The sequence below is a fragment of the Buteo buteo genome, chromosome 2 (genome assembly GCF_964188355.1).
Source record: "Buteo buteo chromosome 2, bButBut1.hap1.1, whole genome shotgun sequence".
In the NCBI taxonomy this organism is placed as follows: domain Eukaryota; kingdom Metazoa; phylum Chordata; class Aves; order Accipitriformes; family Accipitridae; genus Buteo; species Buteo buteo.
Window position 1 is genome coordinate 64,060,907 of NC_134172.1, and position 23,511 is coordinate 64,084,417.

General features: G+C 35.5%; 1 protein-coding gene across 6 annotated transcripts in view; it reads right to left on the minus strand.

Annotated features, from left to right (window-relative positions):
• Positions 1-23,511, minus strand: part of ITCH (itchy E3 ubiquitin protein ligase) — a 66,093-nt gene that overhangs the window by 4,447 nt on the left and 38,135 nt on the right. For 4 of the 6 annotated variants that reach the window (XR_012654563.1, XM_075058715.1, XM_075058690.1 and 1 more), the window contains exons 7-22: positions 22,347-22,516; positions 20,915-21,149; positions 19,718-19,813; positions 18,230-18,404; positions 17,182-17,248; positions 15,202-15,286; positions 13,690-13,818; positions 12,974-13,046; positions 11,909-11,980; positions 9,125-9,213; positions 8,298-8,457; positions 7,881-8,014; positions 3,857-3,997; positions 1,932-2,052; positions 1,073-1,177; positions 149-245 (exon numbers count right to left, since the gene is read on the minus strand). Coding sequence is in view for 4 of the 6 variants with exons in the window: in XM_075058715.1 (XP_074914816.1) it covers positions 149-245; positions 1,073-1,177; positions 1,932-2,052; positions 3,857-3,997; positions 7,881-8,014; positions 8,298-8,457; positions 9,125-9,213; positions 11,909-11,980; positions 12,974-13,046; positions 13,690-13,818; positions 15,202-15,286; positions 17,182-17,248; positions 18,230-18,404; positions 19,718-19,813; positions 20,915-21,149; positions 22,347-22,516 (1,949 nt within the window). In the remaining 2 variants the exon portion in view is untranslated. Of the gene's footprint in view, positions 1-148; positions 246-1,072; positions 1,178-1,931; positions 2,053-2,499; positions 2,628-3,856; positions 3,998-7,880; positions 8,015-8,297; positions 8,458-9,124; positions 9,214-11,908; positions 11,981-12,973; positions 13,047-13,689; positions 13,819-15,201; positions 15,287-17,181; positions 17,249-18,229; positions 18,405-19,717; positions 19,814-20,914; positions 21,150-22,346; positions 22,517-23,511 lie in introns of those variants that run through there. The other 2 variants (XM_075058722.1, XR_012654568.1) reach the window with 2 other exon arrangements.

Sequence of the window (23,511 nt, forward strand, 5' to 3'; positions counted from 1 at the left end):
TCTCTTTTTCCATCATAGCTCAAGTATATGCAGAACTTACAAAATAGCATTCAATATAAAATTCATTAAAAATGTCCATAAATGTAAAACTTGATTCTTTAAAAAAAACCAACTTATCTAATGCATTAAAGGGATTATTAATGCATACCCATGAGGTCAGCAAATCCTCCCACTGGTAATCTGCATGTTCCAGTAACAAACTGCAAGAGCCTCATTCTCTTCTCATTATCTATTTCTTTCACAAACTGAAAAATAGTAATTGAAATAAACATTTGGGTATAGATTTGATATTCAGATTTTCACATCATCATCATCTTTAGATTAACAAATTACATGACTGTTACTAATAGCTGGATGTCCTGGTTTCGGCTGGGATAGAGTTAATTTTCTTTCTAGTAGCTGGTACAGTGTTATGTTTTGGGTTCAGTGTGAGAATAATGCTGATAACACACTGATGTTTTCAGTTGTTGCTAAGTAGTGTTTATACTAAGTCAAGGACTTTTCAGCTTCTCATGCCCAGCCAGCAGGAAGGCTGGAGGGGCACAACAAGTTGGGAGGGGACACAGCCAGGGCGGCTGACCCAAACTGGCCAAAAGGATATTCCATACCATGTGATGTTGTGCCCAGTATATAAACTAAGGCGAGCTGGCCAGGGGCGGGGGGGAGGGATCGCTGCTTAGGAACTAACTGGGCATCGGTCGGCAAGTGGTGAGCAACTGCACTGTGCAGCACTTGTTTTGTATATTCCAGTCCCTTTATTATTATTGTCATTTTATTATAATTATCATCATTATTATTTTCTTGCTTTCTGTCCTATTAAACTGTTCTTATCTCAACCCATGAGTTTTACTTTTTTTCAATTCTCTCCCCCATTCCATTGGGTGGGGAGGAGTGAGCAAGCAGCTGCGTGGTGCTTAGTTGCTGGCTGGGGTTAAACCACAACACTGGATTAGTAGTAACAATTTATATTTACACACTACAGATCTGTTTGATAATTCTGACTATTGTTTACTAAGCTGTAGCTGTGCTCTGTAATTTCTGTTGGTCTGAGAATAAAACAAAGTCTACAAACCTGCCAGAACCATACTATCTGTCTGCTGGTCCTGGTGTAGTGCCGGTAGATGGTATGCCTCTGCCAGTCATTCAGATCAATTTCTTGCATTCCACACAGAAGCACCTTTAGGGGAGAGAAAGGGAAATCAACCTGTGAGTACAAGTTATGACTTTTCTTCTATGACTTCCCACATGGCAAAATAGAACATCGACTGCACCCATACTTGGAAGCATCTGCAAAGACAGTATACTTGGTTTTTATTTTAAACTTTATTCAAAACTTCTACAACAAAAAATGATGACTGCTTATGAAGCGTATTTGGAGAAGCCACAAAATAGAAAGCATCTCTGTTATGAAAAATGGAATAATTGGTTGCATTTACACATTCAAGCCAGGAAGTTTATCATTGCCCAGCCATACAATTCTCCACTAGGAACAGGATGTTTTGTTTTTATGTTTTTATCTTTTAAAATTGAACAGATGCTTCAGAAAGTGTAAGTTTGAGAGATCAAAACCATCTAGAAACCTGGTCCAGTCTGTATGTGATCATCCATTGCATATCTGGTTTTATCTCCCTCTCTGTCAAGTTACTCATTCTTTGAACACCAGCAAATCAAATTGCTGAGCATTACAAAAGCAATTAGATAAGAAATTTCTACTGGCAGAATCTTAGCCTTTAGAAACACGTAAGTAGGCTGCAAAGAGGAAAGTGAAAGGAAACACACTAATCAAATACCACTCCATAAAGTTTCCCTCATATACCCTATAAAACTGAGCTGTCAGCCTTAGAGAGTCCTGCTCTTCAGACATAATGACTGGAGTTTAAGTATTTTATGAATAACAACCTGGATCGAGCAATAGCCAAACAATCCTTTACCTCCAGTTCCTTAGCATCAAAATACTGCAAATACTGTTGTGGCAGAATTTCATTAAAGCCTTCAAAGAAAGCCTGTGTCTGCTCCTCAACACCTCGGGAAAGTCTCCATTCTGCTACTAGCCTGTAAAAGAAGATACAGAAAGATAATTTAAATGGCCTGTGCTAACCCAAGTCCACATCTTTGTTAGCCTATTTTGAGATGAACTGTAAGCTAGGTTAAAAAAAAAATTAAAAAAAATGGTAAGTCTGGAAAGTTCTGGGGATAGAGCATTGTATAATTTTATTAGTAACCTGTACTCTGTGCAAACAATTTTGTTTTTTCTTTAAGTTAAAACCCTGTGTTTCCAACCATTCTGCTAGAGAAAGTATTTTAGACTCAAAGAGGAGGCAGCGTCTATTCACTGATTATATTAAAGAGAGCACAGCAGTCCCTAAATATTTCAAGAAAGAAAAAAATGCAGAGCTATATTTGTCTAATATTCTCCCCAGAAATCTCAGTCATTATCCATGAAAAGGTAAAAACTAGGTCAAGTTGTACTGGTGAAGATAAGTAGGACTGCTAGCTTACCAAGAAACGACTATGTCCATTTGGAAAGTTCCATATTTGTTTCTGTTAATCATGAAACTTTGCTCTGTGGCAGAAATTCCACTCTCCATTAATAAAAAGGTGAAAAGCAGGCAGGAGACCCGAAGAACCTGAACCCAGGGAGAAGCAGATATTATGCTGAATTCAAGCCTAACCTGTCAGGAGAACTGGAGTCTAAAGGAGAGATGGCTATTTTCTGATTTCAATCCTAGAAGCTTTGGGGACTTAAAGCAGGACTGAGTAAGACAAAAGAATATGAGTGAAACTGGAATCTGAGCTCTCCCTGGGTTCCTAGAAACTATAAGAGAATGGTTTTCTGCAGATCCTCCCCATTTGCAACCCCAATATTAATACTTCGCAAAACTGCGAAATGCCAGTATGTTTCTTCTGCAAATACTACCTTCTCTGTGAACCACTGAAATGTCTTCAGAATACTGTGATGAAAACAAAATCCACTCCCTTCTCCCTCACCCCTTCCTGTGACAGAAGTCTTCACAGAACACTTCATGAGAGGAAAATTCTGCTGTGGTCCAGTTTATTTTGTGCCTGCAATGTGTGTGACTTTTTTTTTTTGCAAGCACATCCTTCAAGCTTATACGTTGAAGTTCACACCTTAAAGCAGAACTTATGTACTGTTGCACATTGAGGAAGAAGGGGATATTTCAGGACAAAGCACGTCACTGTTCACATTTTTATTCTTTAATTGCTCTTAGGCTCCTTCCCTCTAACCTATTGCTTTAAAACATTCTGGTACTGCAAACATAACCATTTATTCATTTATTTACAGTTCAACTTATTACAGCATTCATAACACTGTTCTGTTACAAATGCCAAGACCTAATTATAACATGACCAGTTCAGATAAAACTAGTAGTGATCCGAAGTATCTTTAAAAAATAAGAATCATCACAAAAGCATCAAAAAATGTTCTTAAGTTTAAAAAAACCTCAAACATAAATGGCTGGGTAGAGTATCAGCAGGCTATAAAGCAATATAATTCCAATAATAAACACATGTAATGAACGATTTTATGAAATACCTGACATTCACATTTGTTGTCATGATGCTCTGCTAAACTTAAATATCTCTAGGAAAAAGGTGGACCTTCTACTAACTGTAATCTTTGGGAAAAGTGGATTTTAGAAACTTTTTTCTATCAATAGTCTTCTTTCAAATAGGATATCCATACAATTGCCACTTGTTGCCAACATCAGCAATTACTCAGAGACAGAATTTCAACAATACTTCAGATTACATAGTTGACAATCTTTTCTTGCTAGAACTAAAGAAAGAAAATGATGGGGATAAGAGTATTTTAAAATCTTCCATTTATTCTTACCTAATATATTCTTCTTTGTTTTCTTCTGTGACCAGAATGTTGCTACCATTTGGCTTCAAATCATGGCTTTTGATTTCACCTAGAATTTCTTTATCAACTGAGAAAAACATTTCCAAGCCACATTCTTCAATATCATTCTCTCTGTAAGGAAAAAATAAAAAATAGTTTTAAATAACTGTGTTGAGACCTTGTACTCAGTAGAGGAGATGGTTATGAAGAACCTTAAGAAAAAAAGGTTTGGAGCTAAATAATCAAGATAAGGAAATGTTCCTCACACAATAATTATGGTTTTTCAAGAAGTACTGACTCATTTTACTAATATGCATACATGAATTGTACTCCTGATCAGAAATTTTTGATCAGTAGTACCCTTAAAGTTACCAGTCACAAGGCTGACAAACTACCTGCTGACTATGATCTGCGGAATGTCTATGGAATAGAGGAACTTCTCAAGTAATGACATTTTTGCATATTTCATTGCATGACTGCTTCTTCTAACAGGTAACGTAAGGACTGTGCTAAAACATAGCTGTCATTTTGTCAGACAATAGCAGATAAGAAGCAACTAAGCAAGACTTTGCATGCATAATGAATTATCTTCAACTCCAGTATATTTATGGACTATCTTGTAAGCATATACTAAAATGTCCCAAGCTCCTAAGTTAACAAAGTACAATTACTCCTGCTAAAGAGGAATTCTTTTAAAAATTTCAACATAGGAAGAATCTGTAGCCAATAAACATTGCTCAAATAAACTCTATTCTCTTTATAGGTGTTAAGAGCCAGGAGAATAACAGGTACAACCCTGTAATTTATATGTTGATAAAGTGCTTCTGTAAAGTGAAGAATCACCTGCATACGCAGAAGTTTTGATGACCATTTTCCCCCCAAATAAAGTGCAAAATCAAGATATTTGTCCTGAACTGTAACACAGAAATGTCAGTCTTGAAAACATCGCTGTGGTTTACCTAGCACCATGATGCAACAGTGCTTCTGAACTTGATCTTTCCAAAATACATGCTATTGCATGAAATCTCAGATGAGGAGGGAAGGCTTCAGATGGATGGATGATGAAATAAAATAACCTCTTCCTTTTAAAATGAAAGATACCTGCTCTAGCTCATTTTAAGCAGAAAGGTTTGACTAGATGACCTCTAGAGGTCCCCTTCCAAACTCAATGATTCTGTGAAATTTTCAAAATTGTGGGACTGAGAAAAATGGCCACCTGATATGAGAAGGACCAAGAAATTAAAAACTACTGAAAGCTTCCTGGAAAGTTATAAAATTTGTTTTTTTGGTGAGGAACAAAATTATGTCCACCCTGACAGATGTGACTTTTTTCCCCCTACAAATTTGCAGTCATTTCCTTAGAGGATGACTTCATCAGCACTACAGATAAGCAGGCTCAACTATACTAAACTTGAAGTTTGGGTCTCTGTACTTAGAGGTCACTGTGCACCCCTCAGGGGACTGAAGTTTTTTTCTCCAGAGTTTTCATATCCTTAACTGTTTTTTCAAAAGGGCAAAGCCTTTCATGGACTCCAACCTAGAAGATTTCTTTATCACTTCAGAAATTGCTACTGGTATTTGGGTCATATTTGCTCTAGAGGCAGCATTCAAAAAAGCTCTTGTTACAGCCTTAAGCTTCCTTATTGCTTTCTTCCATGGTAAAAAAAAAAAACCCAAAACACAATCCAACAAAAAAAACAAACACTGACTGCAGAATAATAAAAGCATATGTAGCCAGCACAGCTTAGTCATTTGATACCCTCATATACAGAGTGAGATGTAAGAGTTGTTCTTGACAGCAAGTTCTGAGTTTTCTAGTTCTTTACTACAGATGCAGGCTTCTCCTGTCTTTGACAAAATCTTTCATTAAGGACTGCCAGTACCCAAGAATTCAGTCTTGGAAGTTTCACACCAACAATCCACTGGGTGGTATCTGGCAACACTGCATACTTTGAATTAAAATGAGGAGAAAAAGTAGTTTGTGATGTCTATGACAAGTCCCCATTTACTGCCATAGACAAGTAGCCTAATATTGACATCCAGAAGCCTCTGTGCTCTCTTTTAGACCATTATAAATTACATATGCACCAAAAGAACCATACATAGAATAAATGTAACACTCTCAAGCAGCACTGAAAGACCTTGCAATTATTGGGTGTTATAAAGAAAACCCATTGCTTTGAAATGTGAAAAGTGGCCACCTTATGTGCACTGCACACACAAATGCAAAGATGCAACTATGTCTACATACAATGGCTTAAAAAAACCACCCTTTTACTCTAGACTTTCCACAAAATATTAACAGATTGATACTGTTCATAAGGTAAATGTTACATGTGCAACTCGTTACAATTTAGTCAGAAGATCATTCACCAGTAAATAGCTTCCCCCACAATTTAATGTAAATTTCTTCCTGATAACTTGCATTTTCTTGTATCATATTTGCTTGGTCTCTAAAACTCGATAAGCCACAAGATGATAAAAAAGTGCCCTTATTTTAAAAAAAACAAACAAAAACCCGTACATTTTCTAATGTACAAAACAGATATCAGGATTCCTTAATTACAGAAATTCAGACTTACAGCTTCGAGACCTTTTCTTCCCTTTCAGGTCTCAGTTTCATGGCATCTTTACTCAAATAGCAACTATTTTAAGTTTTCCTAATGGAATATTAATTCGCTACAACTTTTAGCAGCACACACATTGAGTACAGAAAATACTACTCTCTGAAAACCAAATAAAAATTCCTATCTCAATTTGTAAACATCTCATAAAGCTGCTTTCCCCTGCCTCATTATTTAAGATAATGCTTCCAAGATTCGTCACTACAGAAGATTACAATCTTGTCTTTTATATTTATTTCTGAATTTTAAAAACCAATCTATACCCACACCTTTTATAAATTTCTCAAATAATTTGTAAAACTATTCTGGTTTTGTATGATTCTTTAGTAAAACGTTTTATCTCTCTAGTTACATAAAAAAAAAAGATTCATTTTTTCTGCTAAATTGTTTCTACTATAGCAGAAGAAAAAAATTTTAAATGAACTCGTCTTTTTGTCTTTCCCTTGTAGTTTTTTTTTTTTTTAACTTTTGGGAAAGGAAAATCACCTGTGTTACTGAAACAAATGGTGCACATCAACCATGGACTACAACATCCTGGAGTCCTGCTATTATAAAATAAGTACAGAATTACAATACTTTAGATCTAAGGGGTTTTTAAAAATATTTTAAGAAATAATTTTAACACATAATTCCAAAATAATTATGGTCTACAAACTCCAGATCCTTATCACTTGCTGTCCTCTGGAGAGGAATCTGCAAAGGAGGGGGGGAGGAGGACTCAAAAAGAGTACGAATGTAGAATAGACAGATGACTGACAATGCATACATGGAAGGCTATACGTAGGAATGGTCTTGAATCATTCAGCTTGGAGCAAAAAAACCAAGGACAGCTAGAAGAATGCATGAGCATTAACTTCTTTAAAGCATGAAATCTTCAATATTAACCTTGAAGTCAAATTTCAGGTATGACTAACAGAAGAATTTTGTGGTTGGAAATAATAAACTAAATTTGTTAACTTCACATTATTGTAGCACTAAACTTTTTGTTTTCCAACTAAACCAGGTACTAGAGAAACATTGAGTGGATTTTTGCTGATTTCTTTTTATCAGTTATCTGAAAAGTTTCAGTGGAATTTACTCAAGCCATTTTATTTGTAACAGTGTTCAAGACTACCACATCTGTATAATGTCTAGCTAGATTTATTAAACAACAGCAAAAATGGAATACAAGATGCTGTGTAGAATACTCAATGAACCACAAAGGCTTTTGCATTATCAAATTATTATTTGTGTATCTAAAATTACAGTAAAAATTACAGTACTGCTCTGCAATTGATGTATTATACTTTCCAGTGGGGTTTTTAGTAATAAATTTACACCTACTTCCTGACATAAGTGAAAACCAAAAACATTGTATTGCTATTTCAAGAACAAAATCAAGTCAAACTCACTTTACCCAGATGAGAGAGTTGTAAAACTCTGGGTCAACAGATTCTAAATCCTTGAGTCCTACTGGCTTGTTTAGGATACGTTTATAGAACGGCAGAGAGAAACCAGTGTCAATGAATTTCCCATGGAACAATGCCTGAAGAACATGAAAACAGACAAAATAATGCAAAGGATGATTGAATACTTAATATGACAACATTCTGTACTCTGTACCAATGAAATCTGACAGCCAAAGAATTAAAACAACCTGGAATATCATGACTGCTAATATGCTGAATTAATTTATACCAACAGTAGTTACATCCAAACACCTGGTAATAGTTTCAACTCAAAAATGAATTGTTTAATTATCCATCTGATGGTACAATATTTATTTATAGGAAAATTACATGACAACCTTTTTCTACTTTTGAACTTACCATGGCAATGAATCTTCCAATAAATCGGAAGTATTTCAGATGGTCTGGATTAATGTAAGAGGCTGGGTTTATCTGTAAGCAGTAGTTATCTTTCCCTGCATATTCAAACAGGCAATACATTGGGTTCAAAACTTCATGTGACAATAGAAAGAACCATTCCCTGGAATCACACAAACAATAAACACAAATTTCAAAATAAATTCAATTAGAAATTACTTTAGCTAACTCATGTTGACTTAGGAACTTGTTGGCACATGGGTAGCCAATCTGACTTATTTACCAGAAAGTATGCTAGACCAAACTGAAACCAAGTTGAAATTAACAAACTACAAATTAATGTACAAAGTTACAATGACATACAACTGTCAGTGGTTTAGATAAAAACCACCCTTATCTAAATAAGCAGATTAAAAGTCTACCACTGATTTAAACTTTAGGGTTTTAGGGACTGCTAATTAATATATGCACTCAGTTACATTCCAGTGAAGACTTTTGACTTGAAAGTAGATTTCTATTCATTTTTTCAATAAACCTCCACTTTGATATTAATGGTTGTACCAAAGGTTTACTGTAGTTCAGTAAACTGTGCATCTATAATGACTGAGACGATTAAAGTAATTCCTAATGTGAATTGAAAAGAATTTTACACAATTTTAAGACATGCATACATCTTAAAGAACTGTCTTCCTCAGATATCCCAAGGAAAGATAAGGAATAAACTTCACTAATATTTTGAAAGCACTGCAGTTGAAGTATCTACTTTGGGGAAGTCTTCACACTAATAACTTGCAGAAAAAGATATTATTTGCCATTTCAGTTTAGTTTACCTTGCAACACCTCCATAATCTAAGCCTTCTTCACCAGGAAAAATAACCCATAAGCGTCTCCGTAGATCCTGAGGGCTGAAGCTCATTATCTTAGTAAAAGAAAAACAATCAATTCTTTTTAAGAAAACAGCTATAAGCACTGGCTAGACTTGCTACTATTTGCTATCAAGCAATACAGCATTTAATAATTCAGACCATAAGATGAACTATGAGTACATGAAGTACCTGCTTACGGGATGTTCAGGGAATCTGAAGCATTACTGCAAACCTATTTCCATAGATTAAAAAGTCAAAGATGCAAGAGAAAAGGAAATAATAATTGTGAAATTAAAGACTCAGGATACTTAGGCCAGCAACCTGTCTATAAGGATATGACAGAAATCCAGCCAATAAATAATGGGCCCAAAGTGAGTCAATACAGTATTTGTTAAATACTATACTGAATGGCATCCCAGTTACAAGTAATGAAGAGACATGATCAAGGACTCAAAGAAATAAATTAGAAACAAAACAATAATAAACCTTGGTTTTTTCCCTTCATTTTATAGCTTCATCTCCTAAAGAGGATAATAAAAATCTAGCTGGTTTGTTGCTTATTTTTTAAAAGTTAGGAAGAATCTTAAATGCTAAGGAACTTTACTGATGCTGGTTTTAATACAATGACCAAATTTGTAATTACGCTGATTTGGTCAACTGTTGTAGGTTTACATAAAAAAATTTCACATAGCACTTTTGTGTTTCCAAGAACCTTAAGTTTTTGTTTGCAGCGAGAGGCACAGAATTTGGATCAAGATTTGCACTTTCAAATCTCTCCTAGATGTCTGTAGTAATCATCACCAAAAAAATTATAACCCCAACAGGTATCTGCAAATGATCAATGGCTAACAAGTATAAAAAACTTAACTCAGGTCTTTGCAATTATGTCATCTAAATTATTGATAAGGCACCCTGTGTTCCTAAGGAAACCTAGGTTTGCTGATATTTACATAATCTCCCTCTTGATTCTTTACAGTACAGTATAATTTTATAACCTCTATGGTTACCGTAAAAGGACCAAGTGCAATTTTAGAAATAAGGCTGGAGCTAACTTTCAGTTACAGGATTTATTTTGTCCCCTTCTAACCCCTTCTATTTGAAGATGTCATTGTTCCAAAAGAAAAGACTAGCCAGCTGCACTATTTGTTGCTTCTGCTAAGCCACTTTACAGTAATTTGAACAAGAAAGCATTAATCCTTATTTCGGAATATATTTGTCTCAAAACATACTATTCTATTTGTTCAAATTTCCTGGCTTGACACATCTGTGATAATTCCTACAAGAAATGAAGCCTGAAGACATATAGGAAAAAACAATTCAGCTAGGGACAGAGGAAGCTAAAAGTTCCTATATTCTTAGATAAGGTATGCATTTTCTTAAGTTACTTTTGAGTCAGAAAAATACAGAAGTGTTCAAGAGGAGTATCTGCCAAGAGGAATTGTTCCATGCACTTCCAAGCCTGTCTCTATGTATCTTACTAGACTGACAAAGAGCTGCTTTTGGCTTCAATTTAACAAGCAATGGGAGTGATTTATTGCCACAATGAACATTCAAAAGTAATAGTACAATTCAAAAGCATTTAAAAATATTGTATAGGAACAAATTTTAACCATGGTTTAGGTCTACAGACATTAATAGGAATTTTGCTACTAATAATCTAAATAGAATTAATACTTTTGTTTTCTTTTAACCATTTCATTACTCATTTAAGGACCCATAACACCCAGACTGAGATCAACTTAATATATTTTGGTACATAGCCCATGCTTATATAACACAGTTAGGAAAAATGTGCCAACAAACATAAGCGCAACACGAAAACTTCCTGAGAATGAGGAGCTGCTCTGCCACAGCACTCCCCTCAAAATTAACTCAGATTTTAATTTTTTTTTCTTTCCTCAGAATTCTTTAACAAAATAACCCTCTCTGTCAGATGAATCAGCCTTTAGAGCCAGAACTTCATAGTTTAGCATGATCTTTTAATATTGTTCTGATTTTGGCTGAGATAAAGTTAATTTTCTTTCTAGTGGCTGGTACAGTGTTTTGGATTTAGTGTGAGAACAATGTTGATAAAACACTGATGTTTTAGTTGTTGCTAAGTAGTGCTTATCCTAAGTCAAGGATTTTTCAGTTTCCCATGCTCTGCCAGCAAGCAAGTGCACAAGAAGCTGGGAGGGAGCGCGGCCAGGACAGGTGACCTGAACTAGCCAAAGGGATATTCCATATCATAGAATGTCATGCTCAGCATATAAACTGGGGGGGGGGGGGGGAGGGTGTGTTGGCTGGGAGGCATGGATTACTGCTCAGGCATCGGTCAGCGGGTGGTGAGCAACTGCATTCTGCACCACTTGTCTTTCTTGCGTTTTATTTCTCTTTTTTCAAAAATATTCCTATTGTTAGTATTTTCTATTTTATTATTATATATTATATTATTATTATATTTTACTTTAGTTACTAAACTGTTCTTAACCCATGAATTTTACTTTTTTTTTTTTTCTCAATTCTCTCCCCCATCCCACTGGCAGGGAGGAGTGAGTGAGCAGCTGCATGATGCTTAGTTGCTGGCTGGGCTTAAACCGCAACAAATATGTAAGTATGAATGTATCCTAACTATTAAACTAGTATTTTATTGTAAGACTCAGTTAAAATAACATTAGCAAGACGTCAAAGGGTCAAGAATGACATGTGACAATAAATTTAATCAACTCAACTTTTCATGCCCACTACCAACATGTTTTAATACAATACCTGTTGAAATGAGTCCTCAAATAATGTTTTTCTGCTCACTGTAATCTTTATGTGTTGTGGCATTGCCAGTTGCTGAAATGAAATTTTTCAGAGGTGAAGTGTACAATCACTTAAAGTTTCTAATACTGAGTTGGGACTGTTAAAAGTTGTATATATTGTTTGAAGAGGTACAGTTGAATTTCACTAATCCATATAAACCAAAACCAGTAATCAAGATATTTAAATCATAATTTACTCCAAGAACAAATTGCTTCCAATATTGATATCTACAGTGAGGTATACATGCCTCCAGATCCTCCTTAGAACAGGTTCAAATACTGTACTCTTACAAGACATCAGAAAACATTAAGATCAGTAACATATTCTAAGTCAGCAAGTCTTTCTACCCCAGAAGTTAATAAAAAAATTATAAAATTTAGGTTATTGTGCACAAAATTCAAAGTGAAAAATTAGGCTAATCTCTCTGCTATTTTTCAACAGATAATTCATTGACTCTTGAAAACTGGAACGCATTTAAACCCAAGACTTTTTCCTAAACACCAAGTTATTTAATCTTTTGATATACATGGAGTTTAGAGGACCAAGACTGACACACTGGAATTTGATATTATTTTAGAGCACGCTAACGTGCAACACAGTACATTCTTCAATGTTTAGAAATGCATGTTCGGTGTCAAATGCCCTGCATTTTCTTCTGGAGGTATGTATTTGTGCAGAAAGTAGATCTTGTATTAACTATAAAAACACCATGCCTCCATATATTCCCTTATTAACAGCAGAAAGAAAACACTATTCTGAAATGCACCACTTACAAAAAAAAAAGCAGCTAAACTGATGTTCTTCTTTACTCTAAAAAGTTCTAAAGCCATAGCTTACCTAGCGTTAAAGCTTACACAAGTTCATACAAGTCCTGTATTTACTTCCTCTTAATTTAAGTCACCTTTAACCTTAAAGTAGTTTGATTACCTTTACTTGCAAGGTATTGAAGGAATTGAAGAGTTCATTTAAAGCATGCAAGCAAAACACCAAAATGCAAACAAATACTCCCAAGAAATTAATCCGTACCTGACACCAGAATCTGAAATAATGGACCTTTGCCTTGAAATCGCGCACATAAGCTATCTGAGGTCCATTGTCTCTGGAACCAAAAGAAGAAGAAAAATGAATTTCAAAAGTGGTTTTGTAATTTAAGTAAAAACCTGCAAATGTATGGTTTAGTTGGCCATCTAGTTGGAAGATTCTTATTCACATTTTTTGATTTTGGGGTGTAATTTTCTTGTTTTTAAACTAAAAAAAAAAATCTTCCTTTGTCAATTGTGGAGTGCGTACACAGTACTTTTTAAACAGGATCTGATTATTAACTGTAAAAAAGATTCAAACAGTAAGGATGGGGTGACATTCGATTAATTTAAGTTGGGAGTTAAATCAGAATTTAACTCCATTCTGATTCCTAAAAATCAAATAAAGAAAGGGTTGAGCGTACTTTTAAAAAGAAAGACTAGTAACTGGAAGGAAGGGATCTGGTCATCAACAGTACTGATGAAGCTCCTTCATTACCCACAGATCTTATATACTACTTGACAGGAAGGATTCTAAAGTGTTCAAAACACAGCCTTCTTCAGGGACAGTTATCAGTGGATGAAAAAAGCTAGAAAATTAAGAAGCATTACTACATGTAAAACTTTCTGCATAAAAAAACGTACAAAGAGAAAAAAACTTTTTAAAATGATGCATGTTAACCTTCATTTTTGAAAACTTAGTATAATGTTAAAAACACTTACAGAGCAGACTTGCCCGTGCGAGGATCTATATATGTAGTGGTTCTCCTATTGTGATCCACAAAGTATGGAATACCATCCACAGTAAATCGCATTTCCCAGCCTTCTGGTAAGGGTTTCTCATTTAATTGACTATGGATACAAGAAAATATAGGGTAACTGATCAACTAAATACATTGTCAGTTGATAAATACCTGAGACAGTAAAAATTTTGGCAGATCTAGAAAAACTATGGATTGAGAAACTTTCCATTCAATATTTATTCTGCCTTTTTTTCCTCTTAAATTTTCATGTCAGCTCTCAATTAGACCAAAATGACTGTTTAAATAAATATTATCTCATTTGGTTGCACTACCTGGTATAATGGCAAATAGAGACTTAAGGGAAAAATAGAAGCAAGGTTTATCGATGCTTCCTCCACTTATACAACAGAATTTTATCTTCTAACTATTAGATCTTTAATCAAAAACTGATATAATTTTAATAAGTAGCTTTTGGTACCTCATGTATAATCACAGCAGCCAAAAAAGAGCTTCAGAATGACAAAAATACAAGAAAATGCAAATACTGATCTTGTATGATTTTTCAACAACTTCCAACTCCATTTTGGTATAAACAAAAATGGATCTCAATATATTTGGAAGACCTGAGTAGTATCACTCCAAAGTGCTCTCAGAGTGACTTCCCTCCATACAACTACATTGTAAGACCACATTTCTAATTGTGAAGCCAGCATGCTGGGTTATATAAAGAATAATAGTGTTCTCCACACAGTCAGCTGCTGCAGATGTGATTGGGATGGAAAAGTTGTCATCTCTGGCTACAGGTATTACCCCTCCACACATACTAGGCTATTCCCCTCTCCCTCCTCTTACTCCTTCTCTATGGAGGACAGATGAAGTTGCTTCACCAAATGGAAATTTTCAGCTCAAACAGGAGGAGTTGCGATTGAATACCCTTCACCCTCAATTTCCTGCCTACATTCCCTACCTCAAAGAGTCAGAGTGACCAGAGCCTGAAATAAACAGTACTCCATTACTTTTAGTAGTGCCTCAAATTCTCTTTCTGTCTTTTTTGTTTTCTCCCCCCCCTTTTTTTAAAAGGCAAGAGGAGGGGTGCTGCAGTTTTTCAAGTTTGCCTTCTTTGTCTTTTAGCTATTGACTGTCTAGGAAATAAATTCAGGATCCTCTGTGCTATCCCATCACTGTATGAAAGAAATCCCTCACTCCCCCAATGATACAAATGTTTATACATGCGCGTCTTATTTATAAAAAGAGTAGGAGCTGTTCTGGGGAATGAACTTACTGCTGTTGACCAAGACTTTCCCAGTAATTGTACTGTTACTAAGTAATATTTTGACAGTTTCCATTTTGGCTAGTACCTTTTAATATTTCAACAGAATTTTGTGTAGGACAGTCCATGTTTCAGCTGTGGGCAGCATTTCCTAGGTCTCAGTCTCACTACTTTGTTACATTTTAATTCCAGACTTACATGAAGCTCCAACTGATTTCTTACCCCTGGCTCCTGGGATCTTCCCACTGAGTGATTCGTGTATTGTGATTGACAAAATACACTCTGCCATTGCTGTCAGTTCTCTTTTCTGAAAAGATGCAAAAGGAAAAAAAATTCAATACCTCCTTAATGTATTGCTGAGACTACATCAAATAAAATAAATTCATAAAATCAATCAACAGACCCTGCCACAGCCTCTGCCGATTTCTCTGTACTTCCTTTGACTCAACATCTTTTCACTTTCATTGACATTATTCTTTAACTGGCTATTCACAAACAGGAACCTCTCTTAATACTACTGACTGCTAATAGTCATTTGAAACTGCACCATCACCTACCCTCAGTGAAAAGCTGCACTTGACGGTATTCATAGGTAAATTCTTTGTATCTCAGTTCTTACCCTGAAAAGTTCAGCTACCTCCACCTGCGCTGCTTACACCAACAATCCTGACCACAAGAGATATTCTGGGCATCATAACAACAATATAAACATTGTTGTGAAGGAAGTAGCTCATCACAGGAGATTTACCTTCACTAGATCTATTGCCCTACTGTTTGCACTTTTAAAAAAGGTTTTTCAGTACTTTTGAAAGTTAAAAATTTATATGGCTTAAAATATTGATGAAGTTGAAATTTCTGTCTTAAGATCCTTTACTATGCTATTTATTTTTCAGTTGTACGAAAAATTAATTGGAAGAATGAAAAAATGTAAGCTGTTTTCTCCACAGAAAATTTCCAGCTGCTTCAATTATGGTGACATAGCTTACAAGCAATATAGACTGTAAACACAAAACAGGTAACAGATGTATACACAAGGATCAAGAAAGTACAAGGGCTTCATATTCAAATTATGAGCAGGGAATAGAAAATGATCAATGCAGTTTCCAAGAAAATACATTTATATTTTCTCTCAGTTTAGTGTATGCCCGTGATTGAACAAAGCTTATGATAAATGCCCCTGCTTGGTCTTCTGTACCATTCTGCAGCTCTTTATGCGATTTTTATTTAGTGTTGCAAGAGAAATACGGAATATAGAATACAAATTTATAAAAACAGGCCAAAATCTGACTACCACAGGTAAAAAGCTTCAGTTTACAAGAGAAGTCTGGAAGTAGACACTTGTCTATGAGAGTTACACTGATAGCAGATTTCAACATGATGTGGCAACTCAGTTTTGTTGTTTCCTGGGCAATGTCAGCCTACAGAACTTTCTTTGAAATGTTATATATGTAATGCAACAAAGCACAAGTGTGGTGAACAACAATTTTATGGCATGAACTTGTATCAATACCAGAACTAAAAATCCAAACAGTTATGTTTGAAAAACAGATGAGCCAAAAACCCAGGACTAACTGCCAACTAATTACTTGCTTTAAAATTACACAATTCTGAGAACTTTGCCTATGTATCATGAAACTTGAATTCTTATATCTGCTTGACAGTCACACAAGAAATTACTTTTACACTTGCATTTTTGTACACACCCCCTCCAATTATATTAATTGTAAATTTTTAACCCTGTAAAGTACAAAACCAAATTTATTACAGGGAGAGGGGCAAGTCAAGAATTGGTTAGCTGTCATTATAAAATGCATTTTCAGATCAACAAAACTCTCCAAGAATTAGCTTGGAGAGAGAATTTGGCAGTCTGATTTAGAGGGGGTTTGGAGTCTGATTTGGCAGGAACGGGATGGTGGCAGGGAATCCCGCCTAATGAAAGTGGTAAAAAGGGGATGACAGTGTGAAAGAAACTATTATGATAGTTACAGAATACTTTATAGCTTCTAATCTACTTTGAAATTGCACATCCTTGTCAGGACTCTGTTTTAACAGCACATTTGATTAGATTTAATTTTAAAAGATTTTTAATACAGATTTCCATTTTAAAAAACTAGCCTAGAACAGCTGACAAAATAATTTGCCAGAAGTATGCTTTAATGTTTAATTACATGGCATTACAAAACACTTTCAAGTCAGTCTTACCCCATCCATGTGGCAGAGGGCCAAGAGGATCAAACTCTTTGTTCTGTGTGGATGAAAAGTCCTGGTTCTGCAAGTCACACAAACAAATGGTGCATTAATGACTTGTCATTTGCTTTCCAGATGTTCTACCATAGCAATCACAAATTACTGAAGTAAATGCATTTTTGTTAATGTTACATATAAGCAAAGATGCCAACAATTTATTTTTCTCCACAGAGAAGGCCTACTTTACAGACCTTGGCATGCTTAATTAACTACAGTGCCAAGAAAATAATTATTCTTTGTTTAGTGCCCCTGCCTACGCAGAAGGGAAATTAGTACAGCAGCACCCAAAACAATCAGAAAGCAAACCACTTCATTCCTGCATTCAGTACAGTTCTCCCTACCACCATTTATGAGGTCCATTTTTACTCTCTACACACATGGCAAATTTAGAACCTACACCATTCTTGATAAACTAGTAGCATGAGTTGGAGTCATCTGAAGACTACTATTCATCAGACGTAAACAATGGATTTAAATTTCTGGAAGGATTATTTTCAATTTCCCTGCTTTCATAACATTCACTGGGCATATTTCATTTTACCCAAAGCAGAAATGTATGTCCTGTGAGATTATTTACCTTCCAGGTCTTTGGCCAAGCCAATACAAGACACAATACAAATAAACCAGCTTATTACTAAGCTGTAGGTTGTTTTGAACCAATGGCTTTTATCAATATAATACATCGAATTTTATCAAAGACGACCACCTATCCAGCTGACAAATAAAAACCATCACACTGCATGTGCTGCCTACAGTCACTGCAAGGACATGAACTGAGGTTACCAATTATTACTTCCTGCCATGCTACACACAAAAAGATACTATATTATCATAAAGAATAAACCAAAACAAAGTCTGATATCTTTATGGAGAAAAGTCACACACAAGCATGCCTCAAACCCAAATACATATATACTTTCAATATGCAGAAGAGATACTAATAGGTTGAAAATTTGAAAAAGATGCCTCTCACTTAACCTTTAGTCATCATTATAGTCCTTACCCCATATATAAATCTCTGATTAAACTGCTGCATAGCTCCTTGAAGCTGACTGCGCTGAAGCTGCCACTGCTCATAATTCCGGACAGACTCTAATGTTGGTCTCTGCCACGTTGTTGTTCTAGTGAAGTGGTCGACATAATAAATTCTCCCCATGTTGTCAACTCGTCGCTCCCAGCTTTTAAAAAAATTACAAGCAACAGCTCTCAATAGCAGACAATTTTAAGGGCTCAGAAGCACTTTTAGGTGAACAGGCAGTATGTTGGAAGTGGATATAAAGCATTGTCTCATGAGCAGGCTTTTTTTTTTCTCCTTTTACCCTCCACTAAAACTATATAAGAGCTAAAATAGTTTGAGAAGAATCACTTCTACTTTGTTGCATATTATACCAAGTCAGACTCATTCCATTTACTGTACTTTTTTGAAATAGTTTTCAAGAGCTACACAAACCACTGTTAATACTATACCATCATTATTGCATTTATCCTGCCCAACCCATTAGAAAATAATCTACTGCTTTCTCCTAAGACGACAGTAGAAACCCTGGCAGTTTGGACCGTACAATGCAAGATTTCCTCACACTCTAATTTGGCAGAAAAGGAATGTGTGGGCATTGGGTTTTGGTTTGGTGTTTTGTTTTGGTTTTGTATTGGGGTTTTTTTATTATTTTCAGTTCATATGAAATCAGTGCTATTTACAAAACTTGAATGAAAACCCTGCTGTTCTGAGTAAGTTTAAGTAATACACTAGTCAATCCTCTCAAAAAGTTAAAAATAAATTGAGTATGACAGGTGGGTTCCCTTTATGAGACTGTCTGCCAGTTTTTGTTCTTTAATACCAAGTTTTCTTTACTAACCCATGTTTTTACTTTGTAATTCTGTAGTGTGTGAACCACTTAAGTATGAATGAAGTGCAACAGAGTAATTCTTACATTTTTCTTACATACCTTAAAAAATAAGAAACATAGAACAAATGTGAACACCGCTTCCGTGTAGAGACTAACATCACTGGCTGTTCTGATGCTAGCAGCTGGAAAAGCCTAATAACCAAAGCTGTTTTATAAAAGCATAGTAAATTAGCAGCTGGGAACCCTGAGACAAGATCAAAGGACTGCAAACAGTAACCTCAGGATAAAGAGGTAACCAAGGGCATTCTTCCTCAAGCTCAATCCCAAAATACTTTTCTGTGGTTTTGGTTCTCTTTTACAGTTGGGGCTGTCTATTGTCTTTAACTTAAATCCATTTCTCAGTAAAGATTCACTTGCTTAATCTTTGACAGGAAATTCAGATTCTGTTATTTTTGATGTTCAATTCTTTTCCATACTACGTACATTTTTGCAGAACTCCTTAGAGATAACCTGGAGCAATTGTTTGCACTGGGTTCACATTTCTATTTACAAACATGCTTTCTAGCTTTAGTAAACTGTCAGTTAATTAGTTTCTGAAAAATCCAGACATATCCTAGACAATCCTATAACTTAACGTGGCTCACCTTGGAGGAAGAGGCTCTGGCCGATCCCATGTTGTTCTTTTTTCAACATGATCTACATAGTATACTCGACCATGTTGGTCTACTCTTTGCTCCCAACTGAAAATAAAACAATATTTTTATCTTCCTCCAGATCAAACTACTCCAACCATTCATCTACAGTATAAAGATGAGAAATATTTTTTTTTTCATAAAATGCTTATTTCTAAATAAAATGCTTGAAAGTAACACTTGGATCACGAGATGCACCAAAATGCTGTAGCATATACAGTGGTTCAACGTTCCTATTAACAGTAATTCTGTGTCAACTAGAATACAAAAAACATTCTACATGACCACCTTCAGTTTCTGGGAAACTGAAGCTAAAATTCATGCCTATGCATACAATTTTAGCAAGCAATGAAGCAAAGTTTTGTATTCAAGCATATCAATAACCTGTTGAACAGAATAATCTGTAGAGCATAATCCCCTTTTAGAGTAACATTAATTCAATTTAAATCCTCAAAACATGCAAATTTTGCACAGATCACATATATGCAGAGTTCATCATAAGGGCACTGGTCACATATTTTCTGCATAAGCAGCATTTGCGATACTGACTTACCCCTGTATTTGCATCAAATGTAACATTGTGCGGGAAAAAAAGCATGCTGATTTGCCATTTCTGATGAAATCAAAATGATAAAGCAACAACTGATGCTTTCAAGACTGCTTTTATATTTCACAGTTGTCCTGTGAGTGAGATAATTCAGATCTCTCCTACCTTTTGGTTCAACTGCCTGCAAATTAAGGCAGATATTTCACCAATTACACCATTCACATTGGTAAGCTTTTGCTTTCCCTCACTCAGAGTCCAGAAACTTCAAGACATATTGCAGATTATGTACTGCAATAGCAAATTTTCTTCTACTTATCTACAGCTGCTGCACTATTTAAAACTTCTATGTTTCACTGACATGGGAAAGTATGACAAGTATCAAAAATATCTGAAAGATTAATTCTTTTCTTGAATAAATCATGCTTGAAGGCCTACCAGACAAAACAGTTAGGACAACCTCCAAATTAATATCAGGGCTGGGGGGTTGTTATGCAGCAGAAGGCAGATGTTATGAATGTTTTGTTACACCTACGGTAAGTAAAATAAAGTAAAACCAGAAAGGTCAGCACAAAAAAAGAAAAAAAAAGTCATTAAACTCGTACCCAGGTGGAAGAGGACCTTGACTGACTGTAGTAAGCGCCTGAGGTGGAGGATTTACTGGCTGGACTTGTCTGGATACTGGAGGTGTGGTGAGTGCAGCAGTTGCAGGAGCTGTTGTTGCAGCTGTTGCCCCCTCAGGGCTCTGTTCTGAAGATGTATTTGCAGCTGTACCTGCCAGCGATGCTGCACTGGCCCCATCACTTTCTGTGGATGTGGATGAAGGACCATTTATACTTGCTGTGATGTCAGAGATATCAAAGACAGAAGAAAAAAAGCCTTTAACTGATATTTATCACCAATCTATTTCAGAAGTTGTAAACCACAAAAGTAAACATGCAAGAACTGGTATTTCAAAGTGCACACATACAGCCACATTTTACAGCTTACACAAGAACTAAAGAGCAATTTTGTCTCACTTTGCAAATATGCTTTAATCCAAGAACTGCCATCAACAGCACAATTTTGGTATTTCTGATAGAATAAATCATATTTACCAAAGCAAGTTCTCTGCATTCTGTAAACACTAAACAATTATAAACAAAAAACTACCTTCTTGCATTGATGAGTTAATTATTTTCCATTTATTATTCAGAATAATGATTTAAGAGATAATAAGCACAAAATTTTCAAGAAGAGATTTGACATTGCATGGAAAGAAATTACCGGAATGGGAGGGGAATACATACATTCTTCTAACATTTTCAGTTTTTTCTGAATGCCATTTGGTGGGTGGGATTAAAAGTTGTATACGAGTCAGGCCTTGTTACTGAACTCCACTGGATTAATCTTTTAAAATAATTACTGTACTGCAGTTTTGCATCCAGACTCAGCATTTATCAATTGTAATAACGAGACTACTGAAACAGATTGCAGTGTATGGGCATAAAGGAGTTACCCTAAAAACAACGACTAACTATTCAGGACTACTTGTCCTAAAGTTTTGTAGTTTTTAAATAATCACATAAAATTAAAAAAAATTATCCATTTCAGTGCAAAAGAGTAATGAATGTTTTAAGTGCTGCTATTTCACAGAATTTAACTAGAATTGTAGAAACAAATAACTAGTATTTCAAACCCTAATATTATCAACTTGAGACAGTTCTGAGTCCTTCACTAGATTTCATTTCAAGCCTCAAACTCAGTGGATCTCTTAGTGCAGTAGTAGCATTCATTTGCATTCTTTTGGTCCCAGCCCCACTGTATGTAGCAGTATCTCTGCAATCATTACTTAGCAGACATTGAAGCAAGAAATTTCTAATAGGAACAATGATTAAACAACATGTACTGAATGCAAGCTTAAAAATAGTCCTTCAGAAGTTACATGCCAAAGAATTTACCATGAAAAAACGTAGTTAAAAATCAGCATCAGAAACAACAATGTTCATTCAAAGAGTGTGCAGCTTTGAAATGAATACCTGGCCCTAGAATACGTACCAGCTACTGAAGTGGGTCTGCGGGGAGTGGGTGGAGGTGGTCTAGAAGGCCTGGGAGGTCTAGAAGGTTTGCAGTTTCCATTTGTGAGTAATGGAGAATCACTGCCATTAACAGTCTTGTTTTCATTGGGAGCAGCATCTTCACAGCCTTCAAGGCCATTTGAGTTAGTCCTTTTGCAGGAAAAGACAGAAAGGAGAACTGTTCTAATAGTCTATGGGTGACATCAAACTTTATGGAAGACACTAAAATGTAATAGTTATGATTAGGTGAGACTCTTACATTCATAATAATTATAAAAACCTATACAACTGTATAAACATACTAACAGTTTATCTCCTGAGGTATATGAAACCTCAACTGATGAAAAGGTTGTGAAATAGATGTATATAACATCTGTCACTGAAATCTCCTCTCACTTCCCAACTTGATGCACCTGCCTTTAGGCCCAGGCTCTGGATGTTGCTGCTCAGCTATTTCCACCCATGAATTCCACTTGTCTCTAATGAGATGGGAAGCTGACTAACACCTGAGAACAGCCTGTGTGCATTTGCTCCACAGGGCTAGTGTATGCTCAGAACACACAGAATGCTTCAAATTTTTACAAAACTTAACTATGCATACACCAATTTTCCCCTAAACTCAATTCTGGAAAGGACTGGAGAATTTAGGACTAAGCATTAAGGTTTTGACAAACAGCTATGAATATAAGCTTCTCAACTTTACAAGAATTAACAAACCAAATAGAGTACTGACCCATTCTCTACTGTTCAGTAATACCCAGCAATTTATTATTTTGATATATTTGTAGCTCCTTAAGCAGAGTTACAGGTATCTACATCTTTACTTCTAAAGCATTTTCTTTTCAGAATATGTTGAGCAAAATAAAAAGATTGTCAACTAAAACTCCAGTGGACTGACAGGTCAAGTACATAGGTCATCAGTAATAAAACCATAGGTTACTGGTTTCAGCCCAGTACCTCTAAATTACATTCCTTTAAATGTACACAAAATAAAAAACAGTAGGTAAGCCTAAGTAAATCAGAAGTCATAGAGGATCAAGTAGAATCATGTACATTTGACCTCAATATCATTGTCAAACACACTTTCGCTCTATAGCAGGTGCACATAATTCATACCATACCACACCAACCCCAAAGTAAATCAC